Here is a 15,741-nt window from a genome sequence, read left to right as displayed (position 1 = left end):
AAACCAAGAAAGCTGTAAGAAAATATAAGACATGCTTTTCATTATTATTTTAGAAAGGCAGTACAGGTCAAATGTTTACATACACTCAACATGTTGCATGGATGCCATATTAATTTGGGGCTTTTAATAATGTCTGAATTATTCTTTTATATGTAAGATGATTTAAAACATTTAGAAATTAAGAATAATGGGACAAGAATTGGGGGTACAATTTGAATTAGTCAGGATTTTTATAAAATTCTTAATACCAGACAAAGATAGCCTGAGTGAATAAAGAATGCAGTTTGATTAATGTTGCCAAATTTCTGGTTATGTAATTTGACCAACTTTCTTTGAAAAAGGGGTCAAGTTCCATTTAAGCCCGTAGTTTTCTGGCACTGAATCAGCTTTCACACACGGTCCACAAACTTTCCCTTGTGCTGAGGTCAGGGCGATCTCAGAAGGTTAACGATTTCAGCGAAGGATCATTGTCCTGCTGGAAGGCCCAGCTGTGTGCAAGTTTCAACCACCTGGCTGTTGATTTGACGTGCAGTCAAATAATTTATAGGTAGTCCTTGTACATTAAAACGGGCCCTCAGCATGATGCTCCCACCACCATGCTTGACAGTAGGTACAGCGCTATTAGGCTTTAAAGCCTTGCACTGACTCCTCCAAACACATCAGTGTGGCCAAGAGGCTATTTGTCTCCAGGGGTTGTGTTTGACTGGTCCGTGTGTGCAGCTGCAAACTTTTTGCCTAACATCTACTCAGTCAACGTCGATGAGGAAGGCAGTTTAGGTCCGATTAACACACAGTGCTCACACACGAGGGATTTACAATTTTATTTCGGTCGTTTCAGATAAGAAGGGCGCTATAAGTCGATGTATTACGCCGCTATAAGTCGATGTATTACGCCCTTATTGCGAAGATAAGTAGTTAGTGTAGTTTGAAGATGCAGTTTGCAACGATGACCACTAGATGTCAGTAAATCTTCATAAATAATCACGCCGCCGTCCCCAGCCAATGAACTGACAGACAACACCCGTCTGAGCTCCATTTAGGCGTTTATACGAGAGCGATGGCTATAAAACACACCAGGCTGTAGTTAAATGGTAAGAAATGCGTTTTTAAAGCCTGAAAAGCAGCGATTTCCAAAAGGAGCGCCTTGCTAGAAGAGGGATGCTCCCTGCGGTTTAGATGCGTAAGATGAGCAGCGCCGGTGTAAGTAGCTATTTATGCCTTCACGTAACGCTGTGTTTGCCGTTCACTCATTATGTCTAAATGATCGCTTTCGCCATTTGTCGCATTTCTTCAAATAAAACATCTCGTCTTCAACGTAAAAGGAGACCCTGGAAGATGGGAGGAGGCGTTGCTAAGATACAAGACAGGGGCGGGCTCTCATTGGCTGCATCAGTCGGAAAGTGTCTTCCTTTTGCGCATCGGTGCCTTGTTTTTATTTATTCCTTGTCGTTAATGTGTCTCCGCGTAGAAGAAGGAGAGGGAGCAGAAGAGGAAGCTGCAGCACTTTCTGAACGACTTGGCTCTGCTTGGATCGCTACAGGTTCGGTCCGCAGAGGAGATGTGAAACAGCTCATGTGCTGCAAAACACACATCCGTCATGTTGTTTATTCCGCAGGGATTTAAATACTTCCAGCCCTGGCTGAGAGGAAAAGAGGAGCTGCTGCTGACTGTCGTCAATGAGGATCTGGTTAGTTTCAGCTGAGCGCGGTCCTGACGCCATGCAACGCAGCGTCTTCCTTTATTCCTAGCCAAGAAGACATCACAGTCTCTTTCAAAGTATTTATAAGTTCAATGTGTTTTATTGGGATTTTACGTAATAGTCCAACACCGAGTATGGGGATTTTCCAGAGTGAAAGGAAAAGGGTGCAGGGTGTATGCAATTTGTTTTGCAAATGAACATCTGAAAAAATGTGACATGGATTTGTATTCAGCCCCCTTTGCTCTGATACCCTAAATAAATCTGAATAAAACAAATTGCCTCTATAACTCGGGTAGTAAATAAATTGGTCCGCTCTACCGTAGGTAAATGACCTGAGTGAAGTTGCCCCCCCCCCCCCCCCCACCCTCTTCAAATCAGACAAAATTGGTGCCAAACGTTTGTGCTACGTTTGTGCTGGTTTGTGCAGCAAAAATTTTCGTTTGTGCCGCTATCATTTTAAAGATATAAACAAATGTTTTTAGAGGTAATCAAAGGTCAACCAGCCCCCCCACCTTCTTCAAATCAAATGAAATTGGTGTAAATCGACAAACGAAAACTTTTCCTGCACAAACCAGCACAAACGTTTGACACTAATTTTGATTTGATGAAGGTGTGTGTGTGTGGGGGGGGGGGGGGGGGGGCTGGTTGACCTTTTGACCTTTACCTTTTCATTAATATCTTCAAAACCAAAGCAGCACAAATGAAAATTTTTGCTGCACAAACCAGCACAAACGGAGTCGAGACACCAATTTCGTCTGATTTGAAGAAGGTGGGGGGGCCAACTTCACTCAGGTATGGAAATGCTTTAATCTGAACCCTTTTCTGGTGGAAGGAGACTCCAGTCTTTCACAACCTCAAACAGGATTTCTTCCAGGATTTTTCCGAATTTAGTTCCTTTTTTTTCCCCCCCATTTACTCTGACCAGCTTCCCTGTTCTGGCTGTAGAAATCCCCACAGCATGATGCTGCCACCACCATGTTTCGCCCTGAGAGCGATCTGTTTAGGCAGATTCAGCAGGTTTCACTGGTTTTCCCTTAAAGCATGAAGGCCGAAGAGCGCCTTCTCCCACATGTACGTTTTATTTAATGGTTGAAATAGATTTCATTTATGGGTATATGAATAAAGGGGGCTGAATACATATGCACAACATACTTTTCTGATCTTTATTTGTTGATATTCTAAAAAAAAAAAAAAAGCATGCATTGTTTTCATTCAGTTCCACAATTCAGGTGCAGCTCAATAAATCTGAAGATTAATAAAAAGTTCATTTATTTTAGCAGCTCGATTTGCTGAGTGAAACCCATCGTGTGGATACAAACTCACAGATAAACTGTTGCTTTTTTTCAAGCCTTTATCTGTTTTGATCATGGTTATTTTTTGCATACAGCTAATGAAAACACCAGAAAAGACAAAAAACAAAACAACTTTTTAATCCAAAGAAAAATAGGATTAATGAAAAATATGTTGAATACCTGCTTAAAGGTTGTTTTTAAAAAGCACTTTTATTCAGATAAACACTGTGCGTTGGTCTACTATATCACATACAATATAAAACACACTGGAGTCTGGGTTAGCGTTATGTGTAAAATATTAATATGCACAGGTATTTTTCTAAGTTCTGTCGGTCTCCGGTCCAACTCTGCAGGGCTGGCGCTCCCCGGGCTTTCTGGTTTCCAGAGCGTCCTCGTACTCCTCCTCCTCCTCCTCCAGCAGCAGCAGCAGCGATGGGTCCCCCAGCAGCAGCTCTCCCAGTCTGGACAGCAGGAGCAGCTCTCCTCTGCCCGGGGAGCCTCACGGCCCGCGAGACGTCCAGACCATCAACACTCATTCCAGGACGCTGACACACACAGACAGGTGACTGATGTGACTTTGTGTGTGTCTGCTTACACTAGCATGTAGGTGTTTAGTTTCAGAGGAGGGTGTCTTTTTCCTGTTTGAGTTCATAGATGTGCAGACGCAACGATGAATGGATTCTAGAGGGCTGGTCTGGACCTTTATGTTAGGCAACAGGCTTCAGGTCCTGGTGTAATCCAGCAGTTTGGAGAAGCTGCTTTCTTTTTTTTTTATCAAATGAGTTTCTGGAACAGAAATGGGATTTTGGAGATTTTCTGGTCTGGTTTTAAGCATCTGCATAATGTTGCATTTAATGTTGTCTGATTCTGTAAGTTTTGTGATTTGAGGCTTTTTCGCAGTTACGGGAGCATTTGATGCTGTTGGCCACAGTATTCTCATTTTATACTGGGTGGCGATTAAAGGTGCATCATTAGATTGGCTTTGTTCACAACTGCAGGGCAGAAGTTTCTGTGTTTATATAAAAACCTTTTTTATATAAAAACCTTTCCCGTGGAATTCCTCAAGGTTTGGTTCTTGGCTCTCTCCTTTGATCATTGCATCTTCCCCCCTTTCGGGTGGATTTTGAGAAATCACGGCAACCCTTTCACTATCATGCAGATGACTGTCAGATTTATCCCCCTATAAAACCAAATTGTCTGTACTCCTGGCTCAGCCAAAAGTCTACTCCTAAAGTGCCTAAATAACACCAAGGCATGGAAGGCTTTTAATTTTCCGAGCTTTGGCGAAAAAAGAAAACAGACATGATTTTTTTCAGTCCTAACAGTAATTCAGAAACCCCTCTTCCAAACCTTGTTGATGTGGAACCCCATGTCGAGCAACAGATGACAAATCTTGGCGTAACCCTGGATTCGGGTTTCAAGTTCAACAAGCAGATCAGCAGAGTCTTGCAGAAAAGTTTCTTTCACCTATGCATTTGGTTGCAAAACCAAAAGCAGCTGTGTCCAAATGTGACCTGGCGATAACCATCCAAGCTTTTATCACAACTCGACCAGATTTTTGCCATTCCCTTTATGTGGGGATCAGTCAGAATGCTGCTGCTCTTCTTTTAAGCGGTGCACGCAAACAAGAACATATCTCACCAGGGCTCCCTGCTCTCCACTGGCTGCCAAAAAATTGATTTTAAAATCCTTCTCTTGGCTTTTAAATGCTCTTGAACAGTCTTGCTCCTCCATACGTCTCTGACTTGCTTCAGCGTTAAGTTCAATTGGTCTTAGATCCTAAGAGCAAGCTACGCTGAAGCACAGAGGAGAACGGGCCTTTTTATTTGTGGCTCCAAAATGATGGAACAAGCAACCATTAAATATGAAGACAGGCTTATTTTCTTGCCGCTTTCAAGTCTGACTTAAACAAAAAAAAAACAACTTAATTTGCGTGGCTTTTGACACAGTGTTGAATGGTTTGTTGTAACTCTTTCATTTTGTTGTTGTTGTTATATTCTATTATCAGTGAGAATGTTATACAGCAATCTCACTTATTGTTTTCCTGTTTTTCTTTATTATTATTATTCTGTCGGCGTATAACTACTCCCGCATACTTCAACCGATGTCAACAATTTTCGTAACAAAATGTTCGGCTCGTTCCCGGCATGACTGCTGTATCTCATGGTTATGCTAACTTTTACACTTTTTAAAATATTTCACTTTTTGTGCGTTTTTTTTTTTTTTTTTTGGCTGGTTCCCATGAAAGCAATGTAAATTGATAACAACTTCCTTTCAATGTCTTCACAATTCTTTTTGTTTTTGTACCCAATTCTTTCAAGGCGTCGAAGGGGTCTGAAGGCTTGCAAAGGGGGGCAAATGGCGGAAGGGGGGGCGAATGCCTAAAAGTTTGGCACAGGCGGCACAGGGGGGCACAGTGCGGCAAATGCGCGGCACAGGGGGAAACGCCGGGCAATGGGGGTCAAAGGCCGGCAAAGGGTGGTCAAATGCCGGGCAAATGGTTGCAACATGCCTGTCCCATTCTTTTTTCTTTTAATTCTTCAATTTTTCAAAAAAAAAATTCTTCACATTTTTCAAATTCTTCATTTTTTTTCCCAAATTCTTTAACTCTGATTTCAATGGTTTTCAGCTATTTCTTCTCTTCTGCATCTTCCGCTCAAATCATTCTGCAGATTAGCATTCTCACTCGTTGTTACGCAGGATCCGTTTTAGGATTGTGCAGCACTTTGGTGAAACAAATGTTTTTGTTTTTTCTCATAAATAAAATGGATTTGGATTTGAAGTAGCTCCTCCCAAACCACTAATCAGCGGATCTTTTTTCTCCCTTTATTTACAGGGAGCCCGGCGGTGAGGAGCATCTTCTCCCAGCGTCTCCCAGCGAAGGAGAGATAGCAGTACCAGTAAGCGCGAGCTCAAGGAGCACGAGCCCCAGTTCCCATCTTAGCCACGCTTTAAACACGTTTCGCTCTGTTTCTCATCAGAGATTAACTCTTGAACTCAGTCACGCTCTTTCCCGCAACAGGAGGTCAACTGCACTCTGTTTCTACTGGCCGGTTACGTCAAGTACGGACGGCCGTACGCCTGGATCCGCTCCAACCACGAGCGCCTGGTCAACATCGGCGGCATGGACTCCATGGTCAGGGACACGCCCATGAAGCTGAAGTCCATCACAGACTGGCAGACGCGAGGTATGGAAACAATGTGGGGGAGAAAAAAAAACCCTACCTGCAGGAGGTTACTGTTTAAATGTGCAACTTCAGGAATGATTAAACCACTTTCCATGAGGTGGACCGCATGCATGTGGCTTCATTTGATTGTTTCCCTTAGATGGAGTTATGTGTTTTGCTGCATGTGCTTTTAAAAAAACGAAAGCTTTGATTAATGTTTAGCAAAAAAAAAAAAAAAAAATAAATAAAAAAAAATAAAAAATAAATAAATAAAAAACGTCTTTGCAGGTATTCGTGTGTGGGATGTTGTGAGTGAGCTGGTGTGCCTGTGCACCGTACCCTCGCCCTCCAACCCCTTCGCCCTGGACATGCGCTACATCCAAAGCCTTCCCCTGCAGGACCGCTTCCTAGTCACAGGAGCTCTCCTCAGCTTCCTGGAGATGTATCTGGTTTACGGGAATCGGGACGAGCTGCACTATGACAAAGGTGGATTTTTTTCTCCTTAAAACACAATTACAATGAGAGTCTGCAGGTGGTGCTGTTTAACAATCATCCATCCATCCATCAATCCATTTTCTAACCCGCTTAGTCCCTCATAGGGTCTTAGACCACTTAAGAGCATATATCTCATCATTTATACAAGTTTTCCTTTTCATTTGTGTTTAGGCATGTAGCTCAGGATAGTTTTTTTTAATTCTATGTCCAAAAAAATGAATACAATTCAGCCAAAATGCAGTTATGTAGACGATGCCAGATTCAATCTCCCCCTCTTCCACCCCCCTTCCTGTCAGCCTACTTTCAGAAAATGCGAGCCACTAGAGCTGCAAAAAATCCCCCCAAAAAACAAACAAAACAAAAAAACACCAGTACATAGTACCATAGTCATCAGGACAAAAATAGTACCAGTAACGTCTCCAAAAAGTTACTATTTATATGGAGATTTATCTAGTAAGGAGGAAGCTAAGGAGCAAAATGTTTTCTGAGACCTAACAAATCAACATCCCCCCAAGTGTTTAAATCTTTTTCTTGCAGTACATCATGTCTGTGATTTACAGCAGAGGGGATTGACTGCATGTGACAAAAAAAAAAAAATGTGATTCAAACACTGCAATCCTGGCAGCAAAAATGTCGCACACGATTCCTGCTCCTCTTCTGACCAGCCTTGTTACTGTGATGCCCGAGGGGATCAGCGGTCCCGTAGCTTTCTAAACCGTTCCATCAGTGACAGTTCAGGTCTCATTTTTCTTCGCCTGATCAGTCCATATTTTAAAGGTTATTCCGAGAACACCGTCTGTCAAACCACTCAGAATTTATAGGTCCATCAACACGTTTAGACCTGAAGTGTCTCTTTAAGCTAACGCTACACGTAAGCGTCCTGCATGATACTTCATTTGTTCTCCTCTTTGTTTGGCTCAAACACAGAGAAAAAAACAGTCGGTACAACTAATTATTGGTAAATGACAGCATTTTCTGACCCGATAAACGTTTTGCTCACACAAGCAACAGTCGACTCAGCGGTCTGGATGTCAACTCCAAGTTCGAGCTAGCTAGTGTAGCTTTAGCCTGAACTGGGATGTGTCCTCTTCACTTAAATCCAAGTTAACAATCATCTCATAACCTGTGGACAAAAAGTGTTTCCAACAGAGAGGCCGTTTTTTTTTGCTGTGTCAGGAGAAATCGATATTTCCTTGAAGTTTACTTCCATGGAGCTCACTGGCTTTTTTTTTTCCTGCATTGATTATCTTTGTAACAAATCTCTCACACTGATCTGTGCTGAGATCAGTGTGAGACATTCCCAAACATCACTGTTACAGATGATATGCGTCATCCATACGCCGTGCGCTCAAGAGTATTTAAAAGGTTATTTTTTTCCCCCTTGTTTAATACATTTCTCTTTTCTTGCAGTGGTAGAGGAAGTGAAACCCCTGAGGCGTCTACATTTCCAGTCCCTGCTGGAGCTACAGCGACTCAAGAGCGCCTCAGTGCAGCACTCTTCAAGATGAAATCCCTTCAGTGCACCAAACGGGTTTTATTGTGTAGTATTTTTCCTCTTTTTTTAAAAAAAGGGATTTGATTTTATAACCAGTATGTTATAGTTTTAAGTTATCACTACCAAGATTTTGAAAATATGCCATTTCTAACCTAAGATTTCCCATCATACAGTTTGAAAGATGGCTAGGAAGTGCAGGAAGGACGAGTTAACCACGTTGTACCACAGCACAACTCCTCCCAGGTGTGCTGCTGCGCATTGACTTTGAGCTGGCTGAAAGAGGACTGCACTTTTCCGTACTTACAGTTAAGGGAAGTATTTCTCATCATGAAAAGCAGGCAGTCATGGCAGCTCACCCTTATTGAGATAACACCGGTTTAAAACTACAGTTGACTAGCTTTGAGCAGACTGTCTGCAGGCTAGCTATCCAAGCAGATAGCCTGACTAACCAGCTGATGTCAGAGCTATGTTTATGTTAACGTCTGAGCGGAATAACATTTTATAAAATTAGCAACTGCAAACCAGCTTCATTCAGTGAGTCTGTATATTCACGTTTGTTTAAATAAATGACAGCCACATTAATGAAAATGTTAAGGGCTCCTTTTTTGTTTGAGAAATAATCAGATCCATTTTCTTTTAAAGCTTTGTCTGAGAAACATGCTTTGAAACTTTTTAGTTCAAGGTTATGCTGTGAAAATAGTTTTCCAGCTCATTCCTAGTTTGTCCCAATTTGGGTCCCAGTTTGGGTTTATGCCACCCAAACTTATTAAAATATCTGTTGGCGAAGGTATTCCCACTCACGCCTGCTGCATTTCATGCAGACTAGAGTTGTATCTGCGGTAGGAAGGAGCTCACGTGAAGGACACTTGTACTGAGACAGCAGGCTGGGAAATGACTGGCATGGGTTCACATATCCCAGGACCCTAACAGACCTGCCCTGCCCCCCCCCTCAAAACTCCTCAATCTTCCTCCTCCCTTGTAAACACAGCCCAGTCTGTTTGCTTTAAGCTAAATATATCTCTTTAAAAACAAGGGCCCAATACATAGGTTTACTAAGCTTACAGATGTATGGACACACAAAGTCAGTATAAAAAGTTTTAATATTCCATAAAAATACATATTTAGATAAATACGTACAGCGACAAAAACAGGACACTGATTAAATACATCATGAAGCAGGCAGAGATACATTTTTCAGATATCAGCTGTGCCTTTTTGTAAGATTCGCCAGATATAAAATCCTAAAATTCACTTTAAAAAGTGGCACGTCAGTAAAAAAAAAAAAAAAAAAAAAGAATTAAAAAGTCAGCATTTCTAGCTTAGCTCAGAAATAATAAAAACTTGGAAGATAATGGTAGGCTAAAGACGTACCAGTTATCCTCAGGTCTCGTTTGTAAACCCTAACGCGCAAATCCTCAGGAGGAGGATCCTCATCCAACGCAGCGCAAAGCAGAAGACCGATTAAAGGCGTGCAGCTGCTGGAGGCGAGGATCAACTTGAGGCTTTAAAAAAAGAAAAAAAAGAAAAAAGGATTCCTGATCTCAGATTCGCCCTCAGCGTGGAATGCAGGTGCATGGCGGCACATTCCTCACCGAGCCTCCAAACAGGAACACACTGCCCCCCCCCCCCCCCTCCCTGCTTGGGAACTCTACCACGTACATGCTAAGCATTCGTAACTGGACCGTTTACAGGCCGGTAGTTTTTGTGTGCAGCTCGTAGCCGACGGAGCACGTGATTTACGACGACCTGGTGATGGCCCAGCTACCAGACCTGCCTCGCAGTTCACGGAAACTAAAGTCCTCAGAATAAGACAACACTTGGAAAATCTCGTCGGCACATTCATTTGACACGAGGACAGAAAGTGCTCAGAAAGTAACTGGAACGACCTTTATGAACACAAAAGACAACTTTGCTTCGCTGCCGACGCGCCAGCATCCACCCCTCTGCGTCCTGGATATCTCTCTGATAGAGAAGCAAACTTAGAAATACCACCATGGATATAAAAAGGAAAAAAAATAAATAAATAAAATCATGACCTGTCACAATCGCCTGTTAAATAACCCTTTAAACCCAGGTTTGCTGGTGGATCATTCAGCCGGCAGCTACCTCGCCTTTCAACATCACACATTCTGGCTGCTCACGAGTCGGACCCATTGTGGTCCTCAGGCGGCTTGTTGCAACCCCTTACTCGTCTCATTCAGCTCCAAACACTCGGCAGTTATGATAACATCCTTACAAGCAGTCATTAATGTGACCAAACGGCTTTCCTAGAGCCTCGTAAGTCCGTCAGTCAGTCCGTCCTCCTTCGTAGGGTTTCCAGCCTTGAAGTCGTCGGGTTAACGGAGAACCTTCCGTCCTCAGGAGTTCAGCTCCAGCTGTCGGAGGCCGAGCCTCTTCTGGTGATGCCTCTGAGGGGGCTCCGGGACGCAGAACCCCTTCTCTTCCAGCGAACTGAGGAGGGGGACAAAAAGTGCCGTTAGTAATTCACACTTAAAAAAACGTCACTTCCCAGGTAAGAGGCCAGAGACGCGCGTCAGGCATTAATGCGTCGACCGGAATCTGGCCATTATCGCTCCATTAACCCCGGCCGGGGCGGAAGTTTACACATTTAATTGTTTTTCATTCAGTAAACTGTTAGTCGTTTAGAGTATCAGTGGGATGTTTAAAAAAAAAAAATGCCTTCCTGGATTTTATACGTCATGTCAGCAGGAAGGCAGCAATGTGGCTCGCTTTCATTCCTTTCAGTTTTTAACCATCAGCGATGCAAAGCTTCACAAACACTTCAAAGTCACATCCCACAAATTGTTTCCTGTCAAATCATTTCATCTTTATGAAAAACTCGTTTAAATGAAGTTAGAAAGAAAGAATCAGTGTTGTTTTTCTTTTTTTAAATGATGCAAAGCTGTTAATTCACCTTTTCCCAGACCAGCTGGCAGCGTGCAGCTCTTGGCGATGGGCGGAGCGTTTGAAGCCGCCTCCAGACGCCCGCCGGCGCCCTCTCCTGGCGGCAGCGAGGCCGAGCCGTCCTGCCAGTCGTTCAGCGCCCTCTGGAAGGAGCGCGCCAGGCAGGCGGTCATGTCCCGCGCCCGCTCCGCCCGGCTGCACCAGAACACCCGGCACTGCAGCTGCTGGCCCTGGTGCTTGCAGATGTACAGGAAGACGTTGGGCCGGCCGACGTCGGCCGCGCAGTACGCGATGTCCTGCAGGTACGTCTTGGTCAGCTGCCGCCCCGTGCTCAGCTCCTTGACCTCCACGTAGCGCGGCCGCACCACCAGGGCGTGGTCCTTGCCCAGCTTCTTGCCGCCGGCGATCCCCTCCGTCAGGTGGGAGATGGCCTCCTGGGCCTGCTCGCGGTCGAGAGAGAAGATCTTCACCGTGCCGAGGTAGTGGACTTTGAACAGAGGGTCGCCGTGGGACAGCGACTCGGTGCGGTCCCGGCGGAAGCGGCGGCGGAAGGCGGCGGGGGAGTTCCTGAGGGTCTGCATGAGGCTCAAGCTGCCGAGGGCCATGGCGCCCTTCAGGTTGGGCTTGGAGGAGGCTTTAGGTGGGGTGCAGCTGCTCGAGTCGAGCTGGTCCTCCACGGGGCGTTTTCCAATCATCTACTTGTCTTCAACAGCCAAAAGCGTCCGATCCGGCGTCTTTATCTAGAATGGGGGCAGACCAGGAGAGCGGGGGGGTTAGTGGCTTTCGTTTCGGTTGCACAACGCCAAACAGAATACGGGGAACGAACGTTGCAAGGCGCCGCTTTTTGCAGAGTCACACTCGAAAGGAGGAAAAACTTGCAAGTCAGTACAGCTTGCAGCCAAAAGGCGACTGAACAGGACGGGCTACAACTGTGACGCGGTCAGAGGGAAACGTTCGTCTGAAGCAAACGGGGATAATTAAATATTTACCGACTGGCTGGTTGGGTTGCAGACACACAAACTCCCTGATGGGACTGGAAACGGGCCAAAATAAATGGAAAGTTACTTTAGAGCACAAAGACTTCTGAGACCAGCGTTATGTAACCGCATCTACCTCCCTTTGTCTTCACCCTTCAGTCCCACCAACCCGTCGTCTCCTGTACATGCAGCCCCCCTCATTTTATTTTTTTTGGGCCATTCTTTTAAACATCCGAGCCCAGTCCTCAGAAGGGAACCTCAGAGAACCACCAAGGGATTCTGAGGAGATGACCATTGTTAGTAAAGCCCACTGTGCAGGAAGCAGCTTTGCATCCCCCCCACCTCCCCTAAAATATTTCTCCTTCAAACAATAGAAATACTTTTGAAACTGCGTCAAGTCACAAAGGGGGATGCAAGCTGACCCACAGCCCTGTATACAGACCCAAAAACATGCGCATATAGGGTTGCACAGAGGGCTGACATGGAACAAACATGGAAAAGTACTCGCACCACTAGTTTGGCTCCAAACAGAGCCAGCGTGAAACGTGAATCTCTGGTCAACAAGGTGGCAAGTTTAATTCCAGTGTGGGAACAGTTCGGATGTGTCATGTCATGTCTTTTTTTGGTTTGGGGATTCGTTTCAGAGGCAGAGTTGCTGAAAATTAATTATTTGACACACTTTTTTTCCCTTTTAAAAAAAAAATCAAGGACCTTAAAAAGGGACAGGTCAAATATTAAAGTATCCCGGATTGAGACTGGAACCAGATCCCCGATCGGTGACGGATGTAAACAACTGCCTCCTCCATATGTTGACATCTTGAAACCGTACCACTTCTGGAAGCCCATTTTCTCTACTCTAAATAAATGCATTCCTTATTTAAAAAAGCATTGCAACCCCTGTGCCTTTACAACTCATTGGCCCCTGGTTCAGTACAACTAATATTCTAGCCTTGTGCACTCTGCTTGCCTTTTTAGCATTTATTGGGAATAAAAAAAAAAAAAAAAAAGACAACTGGCATTTTAACAATTAGGCTAATATTACTCAGGCAAGTGGGCGTGTCTTGTCACCATGCGCTGTTCTACTTCATTATAAGAATTAAAAATAATAAAATAAAATGCTTTCAAAAAATATTTCAATGAAAAAAATGCGTACATAAAATTATAGTGGTCCCCCAATTATGTTGAGACAAAGTCAAATATTTTTTTTAAATTCAACATTTAAATCAGTTTGTGTAAGAGCAGCCTTCTGGTTCTCAAAGCCGAATTAACTGCAAGGCGCGTGGATATCTAAATAAACAAAACAAAGACGCACACAAACTTGGTATGCCGAGAAAATGTGCAAACCTACGACAAAAACGACAAATTTCAAATAGGGATTCGCTATGACTCGAAGAGCTGCGTTCACAAGCGCATAAAGAACTGATATGCAGTTTTCTAAAAAGACAAAACAACATCCCGGTGAGTAAACCAGAGCTTTACAGTTTTGCTTTACTAAATAAAAAAAGCACATTTATTAAGACAACCTGTTATTCAGACTAATCTTACCTGGGCAGAGTTTCACGCAAACTACGTCCGTCGCGTCCTGTGATGTTGAGAACCAGCAAACATCAGCTGGCAACCGAGAGAAACGCGTCTTCTTGTTCCACGCGAAGGGCTTAGATGAACAAAACGGCGCCCAGTCTCTTCCATATATGTGCGTGGATCTCCACGGACGCAAGCACGACAACAGGTGATCTACTGAACGGACTGATTCACGCGACTGGGTCCCCTCGCGCCGCTACGCCACTGACTGAATCACACGGAGCTCGCGAGGGGAGGACGCAATTTAAAAGATGCAGGCGCGCGCTCGGAACGCACGGGAACGAGCATCCATGAAGGAGCCAGCCTGGATATGAGGAGGAGGGGGAGGAAGAGGAGGTGGTCAGCAGGGGCGGAGTGGTGATGATTTACAGGAGAAGATTTTACAGAGAACTCTGCGACGTGAATAATCATTGACCTGCGTTTGTTTCACTTACCGGCAGTCATGATTTACCGAGAACTGCCGGCACAGGTCAAAGCTTATTTATCCAAGTGCATCTCAATGAATTAGACCACCCTCAAAACGTTCGCTTCCTTCAACAACAACAACAAAAGAAAGTTCTGGACTACATAGATTCAGTGCATACAGAGTTTTATATTTCAAATGTTTATGAAACTTTGTAAAAGAACATTTCTGTTTCTGGGATTATGGCATAAACCATGGAGTACTCCAGACACATTCAGAATAGAAGTCCAGTTGTTTTGTTCATTTTCATTTATTTAGTTATTACATTTTTTGGATTGATCATGACCTGTATGACTGAGAATCTTCACCAACATGACATAAGACCATACATTTTGTTTTGTGTGTGTGCAAAACTAGTATGGCCATGTTCATGTCTACACATTATGGGGAAGCTGTCCAACACCCATTAATTCATCTATACACAAAGAGGGTAAACCATAACATGGTCCCTGCTGAAGACACTGGTTGCTTAGAGTGCTGCATCCAAGCATATTAATGGAAAATTTAATGGAAGGAAAAAGTGTATCGGCAACAGGTGCACAAGCAACAAGGGTAACTTTAGCCTTGACATGATTGAGTTTGGGAGATTCACAAGGTGTGGACTGCAGGACCAACTCCAGGTGTTGGTCCTGCACAGAGATGTAGATTTAACTTTTTTTCAGCAGGACCTGCTACTTACTCACATAAGAACCAAGACTTGCATTGACAGCCTGTGGATATGACTCTGTTTGACTGACCTGAAACCTAATTGAGAATCTGTGGAGTATCGTCAAGAGGATGTTAGCAGACCCAACAATGCAGAGGAGCTGAAGGCAATCATTAAGAGAAACTGACCTTCTTTACCCTCTCAGCAGAAAACACAGGTTGATGTCCTCCAAGCCACGCTGCTTGGATGCAGTAATTCATGCAAGAGGAGCCCTGACCAAGTATTTTATTTACATACATTTCAGTAGGCTTGTATTCCTGTATTACAAGTTATTTTGTTGTTGTTTGTCTTATGTAATATTGCAATTTGCTGAGAAACTGAATTTGGTGCTGCAAGCTATAATCACTAAAATGATTTATAAATGCTTGAAATAAATCCCTCTGAGTGGGTTAAATCTATATAGTAAATTAGTAAAAAATTGTAACAACATTAATGAAATGCATTGACATTTCTGCAATATTCAGATTTATTGAGTTTTACCTTTGCGGCCCTTTAAATGAAAACCTGATGTATGCATATGAATTCCAATCAAACAGCACAAACATAAATAAATTAAAACACATATTTAAAACTATGGCTTGCCTAATAATAGTCAATATATGCTGTTAAATAGAGACCAGTGACCACAGTAGTAAGATATCAAACAAGCAATAAATCTTTTAAATGGACCTTCTAATAATACGCGTGTTCCTAGTCAGAAGGGATGCAGTTGCATTTTGAGTGCTCTCTTTTTATGGTAAATGGCTTGTACTTGTAAGGGCTTAGCACAGGTGGTGAGGACAGCACAGGGAATTGTGGGAGGCCGTCTGCAAGATCCGGAGTCAGTTTATGCTGCACGAGTTCAGAGAGCCAGAAGCATTGCCACAGATCCCACCCATCCGGGAAATGCACCGTTTCCCCCTCTGCTACCAGGCAAACGTCTCAGGAACTTCAAATCCAAATTGAACAGTCTGAAAAGGGTT

The 15,741-nt window shown here is 43.7% G+C and overlaps 2 protein-coding genes across 3 annotated transcripts; one reads left to right on the top strand and one right to left on the bottom strand.

Moving 5' to 3' along the window:
* The first annotated feature begins 971 nt into the window (after nucleotides 1–971).
* On the top strand, nucleotides 972–8,736 carry si:dkey-19b23.7. Of its 2 annotated transcripts, XM_012867679.3 has the most exons (8): nucleotides 972–1,200; nucleotides 1,469–1,540; nucleotides 1,616–1,687; nucleotides 3,345–3,553; nucleotides 5,828–5,891; nucleotides 6,014–6,179; nucleotides 6,447–6,644; nucleotides 8,064–8,736. In XM_012867679.3, the coding sequence occupies exons 1-8, from the start codon at nucleotides 1,177–1,179 to the stop codon at nucleotides 8,159–8,161; spliced, it is 903 nt and encodes a 300-aa protein (XP_012723133.2). In that variant the 5' UTR covers nucleotides 972–1,176; the 3' UTR covers nucleotides 8,162–8,736. The 2 variants fall into 2 exon arrangements, with proteins under 2 accessions (XP_012723133.2, XP_036002274.1); XM_036146381.1 differs by lacking the exons at nucleotides 1,469–1,540; nucleotides 1,616–1,687.
* Nucleotides 8,737–9,229: 493 nt separating this feature from the next.
* On the bottom strand, nucleotides 9,230–13,857 carry si:dkey-19b23.8. Its single transcript, XM_012867680.3, has 3 exons — nucleotides 13,575–13,857; nucleotides 11,063–11,792; nucleotides 9,230–10,599 (listed from the first exon to the last, which is right to left on the bottom strand). The coding sequence occupies exons 2-3, from the start codon at nucleotides 11,745–11,747 to the stop codon at nucleotides 10,514–10,516; spliced, it is 771 nt and encodes a 256-aa protein (XP_012723134.2). The 5' UTR covers nucleotides 11,748–11,792; nucleotides 13,575–13,857; the 3' UTR covers nucleotides 9,230–10,513.
* Nucleotides 13,858–15,741: the final 1,884 nt, after the last annotated feature.

The sequence above is a fragment of the Fundulus heteroclitus genome, chromosome 14, assembly GCF_011125445.2.
Source record: "Fundulus heteroclitus isolate FHET01 chromosome 14, MU-UCD_Fhet_4.1, whole genome shotgun sequence".
NCBI classification, from domain to species: domain Eukaryota; kingdom Metazoa; phylum Chordata; class Actinopteri; order Cyprinodontiformes; family Fundulidae; genus Fundulus; species Fundulus heteroclitus.
This window is presented reverse-complemented; position numbering and strand designations above follow the sequence as displayed.

Bases quoted from the DNA above. Each gene is read 5' to 3' on its own strand.
- si:dkey-19b23.7 (XM_012867679.3), top strand. From the start codon at position 1,177: ATGCGTAAGATGAGCAGCGCCGGT. The intron at 1,201-1,468 runs GTAAGTAGCTAT...GTCTCCGCGTAG, and splicing joins GTAAGATGAGCAGCGCCGGT to AAGAAGGAGAGGGAGCAGAA. The intron at 6,180-6,446 runs GTATGGAAACAA...ACGTCTTTGCAG, and splicing joins CACAGACTGGCAGACGCGAG to GTATTCGTGTGTGGGATGTT.
- si:dkey-19b23.8 (XM_012867680.3), bottom strand. From the start codon at position 11,747: ATGATTGGAAAACGCCCCGTGGAGGACCAGCTCGACTCGAGCAGCTGC. The intron at 10,600-11,062 runs GTGAATTAACAG...CCCCCTCCTCAG, and splicing joins GCCAGCTGGTCTGGGAAAAG to TTCGCTGGAAGAGAAGGGGT.